This window comes from Polistes fuscatus, unplaced genomic scaffold, assembly GCF_010416935.1.
Source record: "Polistes fuscatus isolate 324 unplaced genomic scaffold, CU_Pfus_HIC Scaffold10, whole genome shotgun sequence".
NCBI lineage: Eukaryota > Metazoa > Arthropoda > Insecta > Hymenoptera > Vespidae > Polistes > Polistes fuscatus.
The window spans coordinates 3,774,653-3,794,165 of record NW_025112998.1 but is presented as its reverse complement, the minus strand read 5'-3'; the positions used below and the strand labels follow the sequence as shown (position 1 = coordinate 3,794,165).

General features: G+C 29.8%; 1 protein-coding gene across 4 annotated transcripts in view; it reads right to left on the bottom strand.

Moving 5' to 3' along the window:
- LOC122526127 (mucin-5AC-like) overlaps positions 1-19,513 on the bottom strand; it is a 42,052-nt gene that overhangs the window by 17,551 nt on the left and 4,988 nt on the right. The window contains exons 1-2 of one of the 4 annotated variants that reach the window (XM_043649324.1): positions 8,591-8,809; positions 8,218-8,503 (exon numbers count right to left, since the gene is read on the bottom strand). The exons of 2 other annotated variants lie outside the window; for them this stretch is intronic. In XM_043649324.1, the coding sequence (XP_043505259.1) occupies positions 8,218-8,282 (65 nt within the window). In that variant the 5' untranslated portion in view covers positions 8,283-8,503; positions 8,591-8,809. Of the gene's footprint in view, positions 1-8,217; positions 8,504-8,590; positions 8,810-19,513 lie in introns of those variants that run through there. One more of the 4 variants, XM_043649325.1, reaches the window with a different exon arrangement.

The window sequence follows — 19,513 nt, the reverse complement described above, 5'->3', positions numbered from 1 at the left end:
AATCATCTAATTAGATTCACAAATATTGACGAAATAATAATACATTATCACCTATCAATTCTAGCTGCAATTTACTTAATAGAAAATTTAAAGAAGACTGCAGTTAATCTTTAAGGTTAAAAGTAAGATCCAAATATATTACAGTTGCATATTCACACAGAAATAGTCAAAGTATTTTTATGCTGAGTCAACGTAACAGACAACAACAGTCATTAACATTTCCTATTGTTTATTACAACTTTTTAATTTGTCATTTAAAAAAAACCCACGTTCATACGACATTCTCTACTAATTTTTATTCGTAAAGTATGCTGGGCAAAAATATCGTGGGGGGAAAAAGAAACTGGAACATCTTGTATATCTAAATTATAATACGTCGATAAAATTTATGCAAATGTATATAACAATGTGTCAATAAAATATATTCAGAAATGTATAAATCTAAACACACACACACACACACATTTATATATTTTTTTTTGCTGCACAATATAAAACATAAATAACGTAGAAATATTCTGGCATCGTAGTTCGGCATTAAAAGAGTTAAGCAAAAGAGCGGAAAACTAATTAAGCTAAGTGCAGCCTCTTTCTCTCTCTCTCTCTTTCTCACACACATACATACATACGTACATACACAAACGAATACAAATGCAGGAGCATACTTTGTCGTCATCATCATCGTCCTCGTCGTTGACTCCGCAATAAGTTGAGACTGAATTGGTTAAAACTCGACTGGTTAGATATATACACGCACATAAACATGTATAATCATACACATAAATATACGTGTATTGAAATATATACGTGTAAGTATATATATATATATATGATGTTCGCGAAAAATTCAGAGAGAAAATTTCATCATTTCGACCAAAAGATTTGTCCTCGTTTTTTTTTTCTCTACTTATTTATTCCCCCCTCTCTCTTTCTCTTTCATCTTGCTTTCTTAGTTATAAATAAAACGACTAACACAGGTAAAACTATATTTACGGAAGTACGCGTACCGTGCTCACATCGACCTCGTTGTGAGATTTTCTACGAGGTAGCATTGCCCCGTTGTTAACATAGCATATAAAGAGAGTTAGAGAAATAGAAAAAGAAGGATAATAATATGTACAGTCTGGATAAAAATGCCTTAGTTGGATAAAAAATGTTTCGTAGAGTATATTATTTAATGATCAATTAGATTTTCTTAATCAAACATTTTAATTATTAAATTTTATTTATTATTATTTAATATTGTAAAGAGATTATTGCTTCAATTTGTTAGTTATACGTTTAGTGATAATTTAAACAGATTTTCTTAAAGAGTTATCAATTTTTTAAATTGTCTAACATAAGAACTTTTGGCCCACCTACAAGTTTCTAGCTCATTCCATACAATGATTCGCTATTCCTAATTTTATCGAGAATTGCGAGTTTTTGATGAAAGCCCAAGTCGATAAAAAGTATATATAAATAGTGATCAGTATAAAAATAAATAATATTAAAAATAACGTTTATATTATGTTTTGACAAAAAATTAATGATATAGTCGGTAATGATATTATAAACGTGGGTATAAGGATAAATGTGATAAACAAACAATATTCTAGAGAGGTGGTTGTTATAAAAATAATTTACCTCAATGATAATGTGCTAAGAATAATATAATTCTATGAAATAAAAAGAAAAAAAAAGAAAAAAAGAATAACGTACCATAAAAATGATTTCAAATGTAGTAAGAGTTCCATTGTACAAAAGAATGTGATCAATTTTGATGTTCACATACACAATTAGATTTTATTTTATATTCTCTTATTATTTATTATTTTGTTGCTAGAGTAAAATATTTTTTCAACAATTCTTATCACATTTTTGTGTCGAGCTTTAATTTTTTTGTATCAGTTATGCTCCCATCAAAATCTTTCACTTTTTGTCTTGATTCCAAGTTTTGGTATCTTTCTAAAAGAAGTTTCATTTCTTGAACAAAAAAGAATTATATTATTATATAAACATATGTACACACTCACACACGCACATAATTAAACAAATGTAATGACATTTTTATTGAAATAAGAAAATAATAACTTTCATATTTTGTAAGTTTCAATTATTATCGCGCTTGTAACACGCAAATGCTATACCATTTTTATTAATAAGCTTGTTCGAGTTTTTTTTTCTGCTTAGGTATGCATGCATGAAAGAAAGAAAGAAAAAAAGAGAGAGAGAAAGAGAGAGAGAGAGGGAGATAGTCTTTATATTGTTTACCTGCTCTTGACCCTAGGCACGTAACGTGAGCTTCGTCTATGAATACAAAAAAATCGACTTTACGATCGACTTTTCTCTCTTATTTTTTTTTTTATTCCATTTTTTTTCCACATTGATTTTTAATGCTTATTGTCTTTTCATTAGAAACATATATAACAAATGCATACGTATATTTAAATATTTTCATCGGTCATTCCGATCATGCAAACAAAAATAATTAAGGCTTAACATTAATTCCCATTCATTTGATTTACAAATTTGTGCATTTGTGTAAAAAATGTATGAGCACACGTGGCAAACCACAAATTCTTAGAATTTATTGAATTGTGTAAAAAAAACTTGAAGCAGAGAAAACGATATTACTTTATATTAAAAACACAGCAAACACATTCTAATATTTAAATGATTATAAAAATAAATATTAATAATAGAGAAATATTTTTTTTTTATATATATAATTAGAAAATAACTATAATACTTAATTAAATTTTATTTATACATAAATATAAGTGAATAAAAATAAATGACATTATTTTAATAATAAATTAAATTTCTAATTACGTTCATTAATATAAAACTTATTATTAATATTATCATTTTTATTTTTATTGTTTAAATCGAAATAAAGAATGATCGTATGGAGAAGTTATTGTTGATATGAACGTGTTTAGGTCACTGACCGTACGATTCGTTAATGAAGGAAGAAGAGTCTTCTTTCTTCTTTCACAGACTCGGTTGTAAGCACAAGGCAACACTAATAACAGAAAGGCTTGTCACGTGCGAGCTCGTGAATCGAATGATGGATCTTCTATCGATCCGTTCGACAACTATATTAACATGCGGAAATTTATTATCGATGCACATTTATAATTATCAACCGATGATAAAACGTCTTAGGTATTTTTTACGCATTATTCATTTGTAAGTCAACGATTCTCAGTAATACGATAACAAACTCTGATTATTAATTAAATCAATTTATAGATTTTACCAAAAAATGTATCCTATTGCGAAAGTTAAATAATTCTTACAGAAAAAAAAATATCTCGGTATAATTTACAAACAAAAAAGCTTGATACGAGAATGGGATGAAAAGTTTTGAAACTCATGAAAAAATATTGTTTCTATGTTGGACACAAAACTTTTCGACCTACCAACGTATAATATTTTTTTGCACGCGTGTCTGTAGTTTGTTATATAAAAAGTAATTAATTAATTAATTAATTGACATGATAATTATAGAAACGAAACTGTGTAAACAATTTAATCCGATCAGATTTCACCAGGTGAAGGCAATTTTAAATAGGGTCAGAAAAGTTAACAGGAAGTAAAGAAACAACGAGGTAAAGAAAAAAAACTCGAACATAGGCGTGATATTCTTTTTCTTTTTTTCTTCTCTCATATATATATCTATATAAGTATTGTATATGTGTAAATGCGTAGAAATGGAAAGTTGTATAACAGAAAATGCTAAGATGAGTAATAATGGCGTGAGAGAGTCGAATAACAATTTTACCACAATCAGATATATTATATAATAATTATCCTATTATATATATATATATATTTGTATTTGATTTTTTTCAATAATTATTAGTGCAATTGAAAATCCAAAGTGATCATTTTTCACCTAATTTTAGTTACCCTTCCTATTAATTCTTAAACTACTTCTTCTCAAAATAATTCTTAGAATTCTTTAAATAATTCTATCTTAAAAATGACTATTAATAAATAATATAATAATATTAATAATATTAATACAAAATTCATTATATAAATATTTGATATAGTTCATATTTCCTATGAAATATAAAATACGTGGATGGGCTGAAAAGTTTGAAGTCTGTTAAAAAAAAGAACACTTTTTTTTACGGTCAAAATCACTTTTATTTATCGACATAGTCTTTTAAATATATCCTCGTATATTACACTAAACTACTTTGTATTGTATTATACTGTACTATATTGTACTATTCTGTATTATATAGTGTATATATATATATATAGAAAATGCATAAACACACCGTAAAAGAAATCAATTGTATTGAACAATAAGAGAAGAATCATTCTTGTTATATTATTTGGGAGCGGAAAAAAATTGACGAAATTCACGTAACTGAAACTCTTTTTGAAAGCATTGGTAAATCTTGTGCCAGTTTGTCACTGTCACGCGACTCTGATTACCCGTAAATTTTCGAGTAATCATTCTATCGTCTGCACGCATACTATCTCGATATCGCGTGTGTCTTCTTCAAAAGAAAAGATATTCGATATTATAATAATACCATGTAAAACAAAAAAACACTCATTTACGTCTGAATTGCAGGCAATTACATATTTTAAATAATAAAAATAATAATGATAGTAAAAAGGGAATAATTATTATGAATTGTTCAATTTTATTGACTATAATGATACATAAATATATAACTCGTTACATCTATAGGGTGAATACAAAAGTTCCTAATGTCATTTTTCAGATCAATTATTGTACGACTTGTAGCATACAATCTGAACAAAAATTCACCTAAAAATATATTTCTAAAAATATTATATATATATATATATATAATTAATTATAAGAATTAACTAGAAATTTTTACTTAATCTTGTACAATAAATTAGATGTATTACAACTTCCTAAATAATGTAAACATGATAAATAGATTAATAAGAGATGTATTTAAAGTCATCTAAAAATGATTTATTATTTTGAGTATACAAATGTAAGCACATTAATTCAAAATACACACACAAATACACATGTAAAAAAAAAAGAAAGAAGAGGCACATTATTATTATGTACAGACATATTTGATACTCGTGTACGAAATGAAATGGTAGCCAGCCTACGCGCGAAAGAATGACGCGGTGGACGGATGTAGAAGGGAATTGGCGCAATAACCATAAACAGTCACTAATGCGACAATGAATGTGCGACTTTTCCTATGGCTATTAGAATAACTAACAATAAATTGTATAAAATAAGATAAGAATAAAAAATAAAAATAAGAGTCAAGGAAACCAAGCAAAAGAAATTTATGATTCGACAACAGTGACCTCTGAGAAGACGCCATGTTGATTTTTTATATTGTTATCCAGTTCACGAATAAAAATGATTTATTTAACGAGACTATTGTGATTAGAGAAATAAAATATATCGCATGAATATCCTCGAACTTGAACATATAAGGAAACAAATTATTATTAAATTATTATACCTTCATCTCCCTCTATCTCATTCTTTCTTTTCCCATTAAGTATCCCTTCCTTTTTCTCAAGAACAAAGGCATATACATACACACTAAATGAAGGTACGAAGTATTATAGTATTGTTTAGTCAATGTCCGAAGCAAACAATAATGATCACAATAACGGAAGTGTCAACGACTATTATATATGCATAAGATTCGTTCGCGAGGGAAAGTGAGTTTCCTGTTGAACACTATTCAACGTAAGTCAAAAGAATAACATTATATTATTATATTTCTCTCATGTTACTTTGTGATAATACCATTAGAGTTTTATTCTCGAAAAGAACGTTTGTATACTTGTCTAATTACTTAAAAGGAAGTATGTATCAGTTTTCTTTGTGTATTTTATCGAAAAATGATCAAGAATGATCAATCTTGATTTATTCTTTGTCTTGAAGATTTTCTCGGAATATATGAGAAACGTTTTATACGATTTATCGATTGGATTTAAACAAAAATTCCTTTAATCAGTGGTTCTCAATTAAAATATCATTGAATTCATTTTAATGTTAATTAAATTTGGATTAATTTTTGTAAATACAAAAAATATTTGAAATCGTTCAATGTGAATAAAGCTTTACGATCTCTTTCTCTCTATAGATCACGATCTATATAAACGTTGGATCGAAGATAATAAGGTCGTAGCAATCTACTCTCCTTTATACCGCGACCTTGTCTCCTCGTTTCCGTACTTTTATAGATGTAACACACTATAGCATTAGTTAGGTTCATCGACCGGTCTCTCTCTTATTCAATTTTATTCGATCATTCTCTGAAAGGTTTCTTCTCTCATCCTAGAAATTCATGTTACGCGAATATAAGATTACGTCCTTGGGTTAGAAACAAGGCGGTTACGTCTGCGTAAAGATGTCTTACAAATTTTCTTACTCACTCAGTTATGTAAAATAACATAATTATGTAGAAAGTAACCAGTTACATCATATATATAAATGTATTGTTTATAAATTAGAAAGAAAAAACAAAACAGTTAGAAAATTTACTTATTTTTGTAATATTTTTGAATAAGGAGGAAACTTGTTATTTAATATCGAGAAATATCTATATGCCCTTTTACCCCAATCACACGGTATTTATTAACTCGCCTAACAGGGGTCCTATTATATTTCATTTCGTGTCTCATTTAGCATCATACCTTGGTAATAATGATCGGACGTATAAATTTTCATTCGCTCGGAGAAGATTATCGCTTCATCCTGTGGAAAGATAGGGTAGAGAGAAAGAGGATTATTATTGGGCTACTTCTATCGAGAATCTAACGATTGTTATTTTTTTATTCAACATAATTATCTCGACTGAAAGTATAGGAAAAATTATTTAAGGGAAAATAAAAACAATTGTAACTTTTTACACCACCCGTTAGACAATTTTTGAAAAATTATTTTTCGATTAACTACAACGAGAATCTATGGATCGTTCGATCGGTGGAAGATCTACTACGAGAAGAGGAAGACGATAACTGTAAAATCGCATTACCGTAATGCTGATTTGCATACAATCGATGAGATTCAGTCGAAACTGTACATCCCTTTTTTTTTTAAATATTGTTCCTGATAAAGAAACTTAATGACAAGTGGTTAGTTAATTAGTCCATTTGTCTCGGAACACGAAAACATCAATAATAACAATTTCTACTTTCAATAGGAACTTTAATGCAAAGGAGATGGAGAGAGAGAGAGAGAGAGAGAAAGACAAAAAGAGAGGGAGAGATTTAATTTTCCTGATTTTCTCCACCGCATTCCTACTCGTTTCACACAGCGACCGTATTTTTCTCTCTTCGTTGAGTGAAACGTATAAGTATAACGCATCTACAGGGTGTCTTACGAAAAATTTATCTTAATTAAACAAAATAATAATATAAATAAAATAATAAATTAGACAAAAATATAGAGATTATTTTAATTTAATTTAAATATTTAAATTAATAAATGAATGTATAGATAGATGGGTTGAAAAGTTCTGTGCTTAATATAGAAAACATGCTTTTTCTCGTTAAAACCTGTTTTTATGTTTTTACAAAAATAAAAAGAACTAAAATTGTTGCTATGCTATGCTCTTAAAACTATTCAATTCATCCACGTATATATTTTAAATATTATCCTTAGCATTAATTCTTAAATCTTTGAACTAGAATGATTGTTAATAAATAAATATATGTAATATATATTTTAAATTTAAATAACTTAATTTAAAATTCTTATTTGTTTTATAAATAATTTAATGATTTTTTTATTTATTCATTTGTGTGTGTTTATGAATGAGAATTTTTTCTGATTTATTGAGTCCGCCATATTGATATTTTTTCGGTACTTAATAAATAATAAATTTTCTTTCAAAATTTCAATCCTATGAAATTAAATATTTGTATATGTCTTTATTACTCTTTCTTTTTACAAGTTTGAAGAATCCTAAATATTTGTGTATATTTTCTTAGAAAATATAAAAGTAATAAAGAATATGATTTATCCGATAACTCCTTCGACACCATCTTGACGTTCTTTCTTCCCCCATTTGAAAAATTCGAATTGCTAATCCTCAAATTTGAATAGAAAAAAAAAACAGAAACGAGGGTAAAATAAGGAAATAAAGAAATAAATAAAAAAAGACAAAAATTGAAAGAAAGAAAGAAAGAAAGAAAGAAGGAAGGAATGAAACTACAGACACGTGACGAATGAAATTCATGAAGACGTACCTATTGGTAGCATCGATGGTAGCAAAACGAGATTTCTCGTTGTGGAACGGCGTGCCGAACGTCATGACGGAACAGCTCGATAAACTCCGCCGTTGTTGAGAAGAAGAAGAAGAATTCTTCGGAATAGACGATGGTTCGCGTCCGTCGTTCCTTCTGGCGTAGCTCGTAACACCAAAGAGTTCGGTTAGTCAGCTGATCGCACGATTTTTCATAACTTCGCTCACGGTACGCATCTTTACGATATCGATTCTAAATCCAACGATTCCCTCCTTCTTCCTCTCGAATTCTTCGAAATCGAAATTTATCTTCTTATTAGTTTTAATCTTTAAAACTCCTCACCAATGGGAGAAAATGTCAAAAAAAATGAGATTACCACTTCTAATTCGTATCCTCTTAGATAAATCTTTCTTTTTCTTGAAAGATCTGAAGTGAAGACTGACTTAACGGTACCAACTTCTTTTCTGTATAAAGCGCGCGTGTATACGTGTATATGTATGTGTGTGTGTGTGTGCGAGAGAAAGAGAGGAAATTCAACAAGAACGAGCCCAAGTGCAACGACCCTATGCTTGCGTATACGAAGATCGTGTGATCCTTCTTGTTATAATGATCTTTTGTTATTTATTTTAAATTAACTTTTTCTTCTATCCTCTTATATTCGCCACGCAAAATTAAAAAAAAAAGAACTTTCGGATAAAACGTATTCAACGATGGTGGAAAGGTGGAAAGATAATAATACGAAATAGTAGTCAGAAGGTATATAGTCAAGACGTCCTACTGTCGCGTCTCTGTTACTGTCTCGAAAGGGTAAAAGTTAAATTCGAGACAACGTAAAAGACACGTAATGCTCACAACGCGGCGTCTGTCGGGCGACTGACTACCGAAGAGTACCGAACACTCGACACGATCAACGCCGAACCCTTCGCGTCATCCCCACCACCCGGGATTTCATACCGCTCGAGCTACCCTCTGTCGAATCCCTATCATACTTCTCCCACCACGCGTTAATGTCCCTTCGTCCTTCCGCACCACTAATTTTTCAAATTAAGTATATAATTAACCCTTTGAGTGTTGTAAACGCATACATACGTTTGTTGAAAGTTACCAGTGTGGATTACGGACGAGTACATGCGTTTATTGATATGAATGCAAATAATGTCAATGTTAATTTTTGTTTTGATAATTCCTTCTTGTCTTGTCACAACTAAAAGTATGATTGATTAAAACTTTCTTCTGTTATTTCATTTAGAATAATAACGATTGTAATTTATCGTTAATTTCGTTAATTACAATCAATCAACGAAACTCACCCTAGCAATAAAGTATTCTATCCCTACGAAACGTTTCGGTTAGAAGGAGTATTCGTAACTCAAAGGATTCATTTAATCATATCCGAGTATATATTTTATTTTATTTTATTTAAGCACTTTTCATTAGAACGTAATAATACAAATTAATAACGTGTATATCTATTTTACATATTCATAAATTTGTTTCGGTACAAATAGCGCATAGAAATGAATAATTTTCGAGTGTTTTTAAAAGTTGATTTTTATTAGTACATATATATACATATATGTAATAAAAACTAGGTTAAACTCGTTCCAGTGAAAAACTTGTAAGTTTAATAAATCAACTACTTGAAAGAAAATAATTAATTGTAACGAAACAAATAACATGACCCAAATATAATATGAATAAAGAAAGTGGGGGTAGAGAAAGGGTAGGAAAGAGAGAGAGAGAGAGAAAGACAGAGTGATTAAAACTATCAATAAAGGTTTTAAGATGAGCCGAAGGAAGGGAGGAAAGCATCTATGAAAAGCATCGGTGACGCAGTTCCGAACGTTCCACATATCCTATGTGTCCTCTCAACGTCACACTATTATTTCCAACCCCTTTGCTCAGCGGTAAGCTTTTCGAAGCGGATAAGAAGGGTTGATCCATCTAACAGATACTATTTCAGATATTTTCTCCAACAGACGATAAATTAGCATTTGAGAACGGAAGATCAAGGGATAAGGAAATAAACTATGCGGAGAGTTCGGGAAAGTCAGGCAGTTAGTCAGTCAATCAATCAGTCAGTCAATTGGTGCAGTTCAGTTCGGTTCGGTTCGGTTCAGTTTTATCTTTTTATCTCTATCTTTATTTCCATTTCTTTCTCTCTTGCAGCCACTCTTACGATTCCGATACCGCAGGAGATCGTAAACGCGACGACCATGACCTTGTCTCATATTTCAAACAAGTTGTTATGCAAGGACAGTCTCGAGAAGCTGCTTTAGGAAGATGAAAAACTTTTCATCTTCCTGTGCACTCTTCGATTTTAATTGATGATGATCGAAACTTCGAAACAGATTAAAACGTTTTTCTAATTTTTTCATTTCTTTTTTCTTTTTTCTATCAAACCTCTCCTTTAAATTCGTGGTAAACTTTAAAGCACACAAAGTCACGTTTAAATACTACGTTCGGAAAAAGTGTCAAAACATTTTCGCCAACATCCGTACACTTTTAAATCCAATGAGACGTGATAAATAAAACATGGCGGATAATAAACGGTGTAAAAAATGACAACCACTACGATATCCATCATATTGGACAGACATCAGCTGTGCCATTTCTTTTTGTCAGGGTATAATCATAAGTATAATCAAAAAGTCACTTCACTCGTTTTGTTGTTGTTACTTTTTTTTTTTTTATTTCCACCCTCCTAACCGCTTAATAACTTTATCAACTTCTGAAACACGTGTGAGTTTATTTGTTGTTCTCGCTGATATCAATTTGATTGATAGAACGACAATGAAACGATAAAGAAAATCCGTCGTACTTTTGCAGAAAAACAATATTTTTTCCTCGATTCTATCATCTGGACAACAAGCATAATCGCGGTTATCATCAAAGAGTTAACTAGACTCGTATATTATTTCTACCACCCCCTACCACCCTCAACTCCCCGTCCTATATCCCGAGTACCTTTATCCCGAGATCCTGAAATACATGTAAAAAAACTTGTCCATAAATATTTACAACAAATCCTGATATCGAATGATTGATGGACGACCAACAATGACATAACAAATAAAACGGAACGTTTGCAATATCCGCTGTATCGAACGGATATTTATTTTTATTTTCTTTCGTCTCTACCTCTACCTCCTCCTCCTCCTTCTCTTCCTCCTCCTCCTGGACAACGACAGTAATTAACACGGTATTGTCAGGAAAATTACCTGATTCGCGTTTCAGTTCCCCCCTCCCTTCTCCAATCCCAATACCTTAACAAACTTCCACAACACGTGTGGAGGTCTCTCTTTTCATGGATATTTGGCTGGAAGCCGAGAGCTGTGAACACGGGAAACGATTTGAAAGCGGTATGGGGGGATGGGGGTGGGACAAGGGGGGAAGGGGGAAAGTGTCTTTCGAGTGGATTTCGAGAGGAACGAGTCTAGTGCACTGCATCACAGTGAAATGCACTAAACGAAAGAATAAAATGGATAGATGCATCGTGTATGTTCATTCGATGAACGATTACAGATGTGTGCCTCGGACCACATTGGAATTTCAATGATAAAGAGTAGGCTCGAGTCGATGTTATCGACGTAAAGTGTATCAAACTACCCCTCAACCCCTTCTTCTGTTGATGTTTCCTGATTCTACTATCTATCTCTCTCTCTCTCTCTATCTGTAGATCCAGATCTGGATCTGTATTTCTATATATCTCTCCATTTCTCTCTCTTTCTCTCTCTCTTGCTCAAATTATCTACCATTCGCTGCATTCATCGATCCATATGATTGTTTTCGAATGAAGTTGTCTGCGGTAAATCTAATCATAGCCGAGAGATCTCTAATTCGGGACATACTTGATACCCCGTTTAAACACGCCAGGGATGGAAATAAATTTTAACATGTAATCGGACGAGTTGGATTTGCGAGTTATCCAAACATACGAATCGTTTCGTTGTAATTTTATATGATTTTGAATGATTACAGTCGGATGATTAGGTAAACGAACTAATTGTGAGGAAAGAAGTAATTTGGGGTTATTATGTTTTCCTATTTTATTAGATTTGTTTTTGTCTGTGTGATAATTATTATATTTTGATTTTAATTGATGATCAATTAATGCGTCTAACGTTTATTTTTTTCAAGATCATACAAAAAAAAAGGAACATGCAACTGTGTTTTACGATTAACGACAAGTTAATTAGGAACCCAAGTTAATTTTTGTTACATGCAAATCTATTTACGTTGGACAATTGTTAAAAAGTTTATTTTATTTGTTTTCCTTTTGTTAATAAAGGAAGAAGAACGCGCCATAAGGAAATATCCCGCAGTATCCTTGAACCTTCGATCTTAACAAGCGTGACCATTTAATTCGACTTAAGACTACGAATTCCGGCGTCACGCGAGCCTTCTTGATGCGCGTGCCACGATTAGAATCTTTCTTCTAATCTAACATAAGCACATATATATATATATACACATGTATATTTATGTAAGCACACAGACACACGTACACTAGCGCGGCCACGTGCTTACAACAAAACGAATGCATTCATGTTAAAATATTAAATTATCATCGAGCTTCAAATTCAACGCATCCGCGTATGCAACTGCATACAATTAAATTCATATCAATTTATTATTAACAAATTATTGCATTCTTTTTGTCGTAAAATTATTTTCTAAGAAAAAGAAGAAAAGAATAAAATAAGATAAATTTATTTATATTTTCTTTTTGTTCTTGGATTTTTCTACGTTTTTATATATTCAATTATTTTTTGGTTTTTACATATATTATATGCAATATATAAGTCTGTCAGGATAGTTAGGGATTTTAAACGGCTGTAATGGTCGGTAATTAAGAGAGCGCATCGAACGGGGTTCCAGTTAATTGCGCGCACCAACCTAAGTAAGGTTCAATCACCTCGAAAAGAGAGTACGATGTACACCATGGAAGCAAGGTCAATTAAAAGGTCACCGAGCTTGCACTACGATTTATTTTTTTCTGCTTTTCTTTTGATGATTTTCTCGTTTCTCTCATTTTGTTATCTATCATTTAGTTGGACACAAAATTTGTATTTGCAAATAGTTACTCCATTTTTATTTACTCGATTTTCAATGTTCTATGAAAAAAAAATTATAAAAAAAGAAAATTTTAATTAATTTGTATACTTCAACATTTTGTCAATTGTCATTTACGAGGTTTTAAAAAAAAAGATATTACAAAATTCCAACACAAGATGAATTTATTTCTATAATAATTATTATTTTTGTGAGATTATTCACATTTTTCCTACGAAAAAAAAGAAAAGGAAACGTGGGAGCCAAAAAAAAATTAAAAAATAGTCGGAAGAGAGTCACGTTTCTTTTCTAACAATCTTGAAGCCCACACATTGAATACGTGATATCAACGTGATGGTTTCTCGTTGGACCCTAAGGAAGACGACGGTGAAATAAGAAAATGAAAATGCTTTTGATATACATCGTATGGTGTTACCAAGAAAGAGAAACCCTCCCTTCATCCAAAAATATTTTCTATGTTTCACGTGTCGCATGATTCATAGGGAATTTTTGTTAATGCAACGCGAAACTGAAAATAATTTATAAACGGTAATTATTGTTTTGTAATATAGAAACATGAATAATAATAAAAAACATAAAACAAAAACAGCAGATCCGGTTATAGAGTGTACTCATTCATTATATAAAAAAAAAAAAATTAAATTAAATTCGATAAGAATAATTTCTTTTTAAATCAAGCAATTTAGATGCAAGTTGAATTAATTGCTCGATTCGTATATGCATGCGTACATAAAATCATACATAATTTATATATATGAAGGTGTATACCGTAATAGTTCGAATAAAGTGTTACAAATCAGTTTTTTCTTAATTATTGTATGTAAAGTTACAATCGCAACACAATAAGTACAATTAGCAATTATTTTTTTAAATAGGATATTAGAAGTAATCGTCATTTCGATGATTTACTATGATTGCAATGTACGGTATCTTAAAGTGACTCAATTTAATTATCCAACATAGTTCTTGTTAAATAGTATTGTTAATCTTCATTAAAATAAAAAGATGAATCGATAGATTGGAAGAAAACATCATTATTCTCTTTAATTCACCGATTCCATTTATAAATCGACTACATCAGCCTACTTCATCCGAAAGATCGCTTTTCCTGGCCGGCTGCCCGAAACCAATTCGTTATCCACCGTGACCCTCTTCTTCTCATTCTTCGAATGAATTTATTTCTTACAAAGACGATCATGAGAATACCAAAATTCGAAAGAACGATTTCATAGGTTTGTCAACAAATCGAGGTTTCTTTTTATACTGAAATTTCACACTTTTTTGAAACTAAATGAATCTTCGTTATTAATAATTCACATATTTTTGATCACCAAACTAAAGATCTCACGATCATATCAAAATTCGAAAAGATATACCTCGAACAATAAGATAAAAATATACTAATTGATTAATCGTACAAACAATCTCGAAAAGATCGTGCTCGGTCGGTATGTTGAGAAGAAGATCGCGTAAAATCGGTTCGTCGGCAAGGAAGTTTTCTGTCCAGTTAAGACGACTTTTTTTCAATGATTTTTTATTAATCAAATTTTGATCGTCGTTGATTCGTTCGTTTTCTTTCTTCACTTCGGTGTCGTTTTCGATAGGATAAATGTTTGTCCAAATTTTTCGAACAAATTCGAAACTCTTGCGAAAAATCGTTACAATTTCGTCCATTTTTATTTATCGTTTCTTTCGTTTTTCGTTTGCGATAAATTATTTCGTTTCGACCGATCATCGACTTTACGTCGACTGTACTTTTCGCACTGTCAACTGCGATCTAAGCTCGAAACTTTTCGATTACCTAACCTCTCTCTCTCTCATTCGACTTTAACATCGTCATTGGTTAAAACTACTTTGTAGGATTACGAAATCGTGATCTTAGGTATATACCTTTGGTGTGAACACTTGGCAGCTTCTAATCATCTTTCGTAGTTCCTTTCAAATTTGTTTGAATATTTATCTTTCTTACATTTACTAGATGAAAAATCTTCTTCGAAGTAGACGCCACCATTTTGAATTGTAAACTAATTTCTTTTTAATCTTCCACAATCATATATTTTTGTCTTTAACATTGAACTGACTGAGTAAAAAGAAAAATTCTTCTTCGAAATTTCAAGAATATTCTAATCTCTTTAATAAATTTATTCGAATTCATCTCAATTATAATCCCTATGAAATTTAACCTACAAAAATATACTTCATAAGGAAAATTCTCGCCACCATTTGACCTTATCAAAAATGTTCGTTTAATCGTAACTAAATTCTCCCACCTCTCTCGCAGCGTTCCTTTTCTATTTTCTAACGATCATCTCATTTCGTTACAATTAACTTAATGAAAAATAGTCCACGACGTAATATTGAATTCTATACTGAAGGGTAGTAAAAAAGATGATAGAAATCAACTATCGACTCACGTTTCTTGTCTCGACGGATACGACACGAACGTGTCCTTCTGATCCTGACTCTGGTCAAATGCATAAATCAATAAAAAACTTAAAAAAAGGAATAAAAAAGAAGAAAGAGAGAGAAAAGTATAAGAGTGTGAGTAACACTTTGACGTGAGAAAATTGAGGACGATAACTCAGAGAACCATTGATCTCTCGTACTATATGCATAAACCACAGAAGGAGCACGTTCGTATCCAGGTATTTGTATTTCGGTTTAGCTGCATTCGAGTCGATACTGGAAGTGAACTTTGCACTAACAATCAAACGATTATACTAATATTGATAACTAATATATTTGTTATAACATCGTACATTTATTATAATGTATTTTAATGAAATTTTCTAATCATATTCAATAAGATTACGATACTAATCTTGATAAATAAAGTATAAATGATAATTCGATCGAATAAATTTTAATATAATAAAATCATCGCATTCAAATGAAATTCGATCAAATTCGATTACAATTAATTTCGATTAAATAATTTAAATCCCATATAATAAAAACAAAAATGAAATGAAATTGATAAACACTCACCGAACATAAGGATGATCTTTCCTTCTGATAAATTAATTTGATCACTCGAGTCATCCATGTTTCGTAGTAGTTATGACAAATAAATGTTTATATAGGAATAAATGAATCAATAATGGGGTCTAAATCGATTGAATTGATTCGAATAAGAATGAAGTATGTAAACTCGTGAAACTACAGTAACCGACTAGCGCACTAGGAGGCCGTTGACATGGCTGGTGGGTTCCTATTAATAAAAGGTTGCCAACGAGTGCATTCTAGGTCCGACGGAGTTCCTAAAATAGCAAGAATACCGTCGCTGTCGAGAACAACTCGACCGATTCAATTTGAAAGCATTATGAGTACTATATAAGTACTATTATTTGCCTTTGAGAGTTCCAATAAAACCTAGTTGTATTATAGTAAGTGACTTTTAAAGTTCATACAATAATAAATCTGCCAAAAAATATTTAAAAATTACCACGAAACATATTTATCCTTATGTTCGAATTTTTTTATTTCAATATTTCATTCAAGTTCCATAAAATAAAACGAAAAAAATAGAAATCAAATGATGACGACGATGATGATAATGGCAAATTACCTGATCCGTTAAAAAAAAAAAAAGAAAGAAAAAAAGTATCGTAAAAATTGATAGTAAGTAAATCTTAAGAAAATATTTAAAAGAGTATATTTAATTCAACAAACTTGTATTAACACAATATTTTAATTAATATTTTTAATTAAAAATTTCTCAGGAAAGATGAACAAAAATTCGTTAAGTAAATCTACGAGTTAATTATGAAAATTTTGTAAAAAGAAAAAATACAATTTAATTTAATTTAATAAATTTTAAAAATAGTTGATTATGAAAGATTTTTAATTGAAAGTATGCTTCAAAACTTTTCGTACAAGTTCTACAATATATCTTTTATATTGATAAATTAATAATTATATTCGAATATTCTATTTCTTTGTCCCTCTCTTTCTTTCTTTTTTTTTTTCTTTTTTTCAGTAGAGATGTTGGAAAGCAGAAATGAAATGTTACGATCTAAATAAATTAAAAATAGCCATTTCTGTCTTTTAACCATTTCCTGACCTCCTTCTGCATTATTACTCTCTTTCTACGAAACGTTAATAATGTAATAAGAAAAAAAGAAATTCATTTGAGAACACTCGAATCTACTAAAAAAAGTATACCCATCCAATTCTATTCGATAAATAATTCGATCATGCATCGTAGCTACGATTAAATTATGAAAATAATTTTGTGTTGAGATCGTATTTTATTTATTTAAAGTTAAAAAATATTATAACAATATCTTTAATAATAATAATAATAATAATATAAATTGTTATATATAAGAAAATTATCAGAAATATTTTTGTTTAAAAAATAAATTTATCAATCGTTCCTTTTTCTATCAACACAAAATTCATAATAAAATAATTCATAAATATATATCGTTTAACATGCACAATCATTTTTTTTATATATATATATAATAATTTATTTCTTTAACGCGTATTAAATTTTTTCATCAAATTTCCTAGTCACCGATATAACATCAATATGTAAATATAATAAATATGTAAATAAATATGTAAATATGTAAATATATGAATTTCTCCGGTGGTCAATAAATGAACGTTGTCCATGAATCTTCTTCGATGGACCAAGGCCACGATCTTGACCTTAACTGTCAGAAATCGAGGATTCGACCTCTTTGCATCGAGAATTGAAACACAGAAAAGAAAGAAAGAGATCGAAAGAAAAAGAGGTGATTTTAGATTCGTTTCGTTGTATGTGTATAATGTGTGTGTATGTATATATATTTATATGCATGTACGTGTATTTCCAACATGCGAATGCCTTTGACCAACTTTATTTATATCATAGATCTAGAAGGTCTTTTAATTCTCATCGATTTCTACCGAGTTATCTAATCTGATCTATGCGACGTGTATGTACAGGGTGGATCAAAAGTTCCTAAGTCATTTTTTTTAAATCAATTACTCCTTCCCCAAACTATTTAGACTAAGTTGTTTACTAAATGTTCATATTATAAGTATAACTTTAAAAAAAAAAGAGAAGGACGGGCATTTTAAAAATAGACAAATAATTGATTTTTCTAATCATTCTATAAACTTTGGACAACACTCAAGTACTCTTGTGCTCCAGCATTTGCGATAAAATTTATATTACAATTATTAACATAATTCAATTTAATAACTATCTATAGAAATTTGTTAGAAGTAGGACAGAAAAATATAATTTGTTTTATATATCTAATATTTTAATCGTATTTATATATATAATAATAATGATAATAATGGAAAAAGATAAAAAATCAAATTTATAGATCGAGATTCTTTTTATTTTTATTTAGGAAGAGGCAGAAACATGACCTTGACATTCTCGCGTGTCATCGCTCGATAGCCTTGAAGATAACACCGAAAAATTTCCAAGAGAAAAAGAAAGAAAGAAAAAGAGAAAGAGAGTATCTGTGTGCGTGCGTGCATCCGCGTGTATGTATGTGTGTTTTAGGAAAAAGACGATGCATTCATTGGGTAGACTATTCATAGAAAGAACGAAGCTACCTAGCTAGTTTCATTGGCGAATCCGTATTCAAACATACCCCCTTGAAAAGATGTTCGAGATAGAAGAAGCAAAAGATTCCTCTTTGGTCCATTCGTTTCTTATAACTCGAGGTCAAGATCGTCAATTCTTACTGGATGTTACACGGTCAACAAATATTTTTCTTACTATTGAAATTGAATATTATTCTATTGATAATACGAAAATTTATATTCTAAACGAAAACATACAACACATTTCGATTTTCTACTATAAATATCTACATTTTTTTTGAATACTAATATCTTCATTCATTTCATACTATTTTAAATATGTCAATTCATATATATATCATTTTAATAATTCATATTATATACAAATATATTAAATAACAACATGAGTGTATAAAAAGATTTGTATTTAAATCATACATTATTTTATAAAAAATTAACGAAATGAAATAACTTTCAATTTTACTACTATTAATATTTGCATTTAATTTACATAATTTTATTTTTACATTATACAGGAATATTAAATTATGGTATCAGTCTATAAAAAAAAAAAATTAGCACATAGATTACTTTAAAATATAAAACCATCATTTCAATTTAAACTACTCTGCATAATTGCAATAAAATTATTTCACAATCTGAAATTACAATTCTAATTCATACAAAT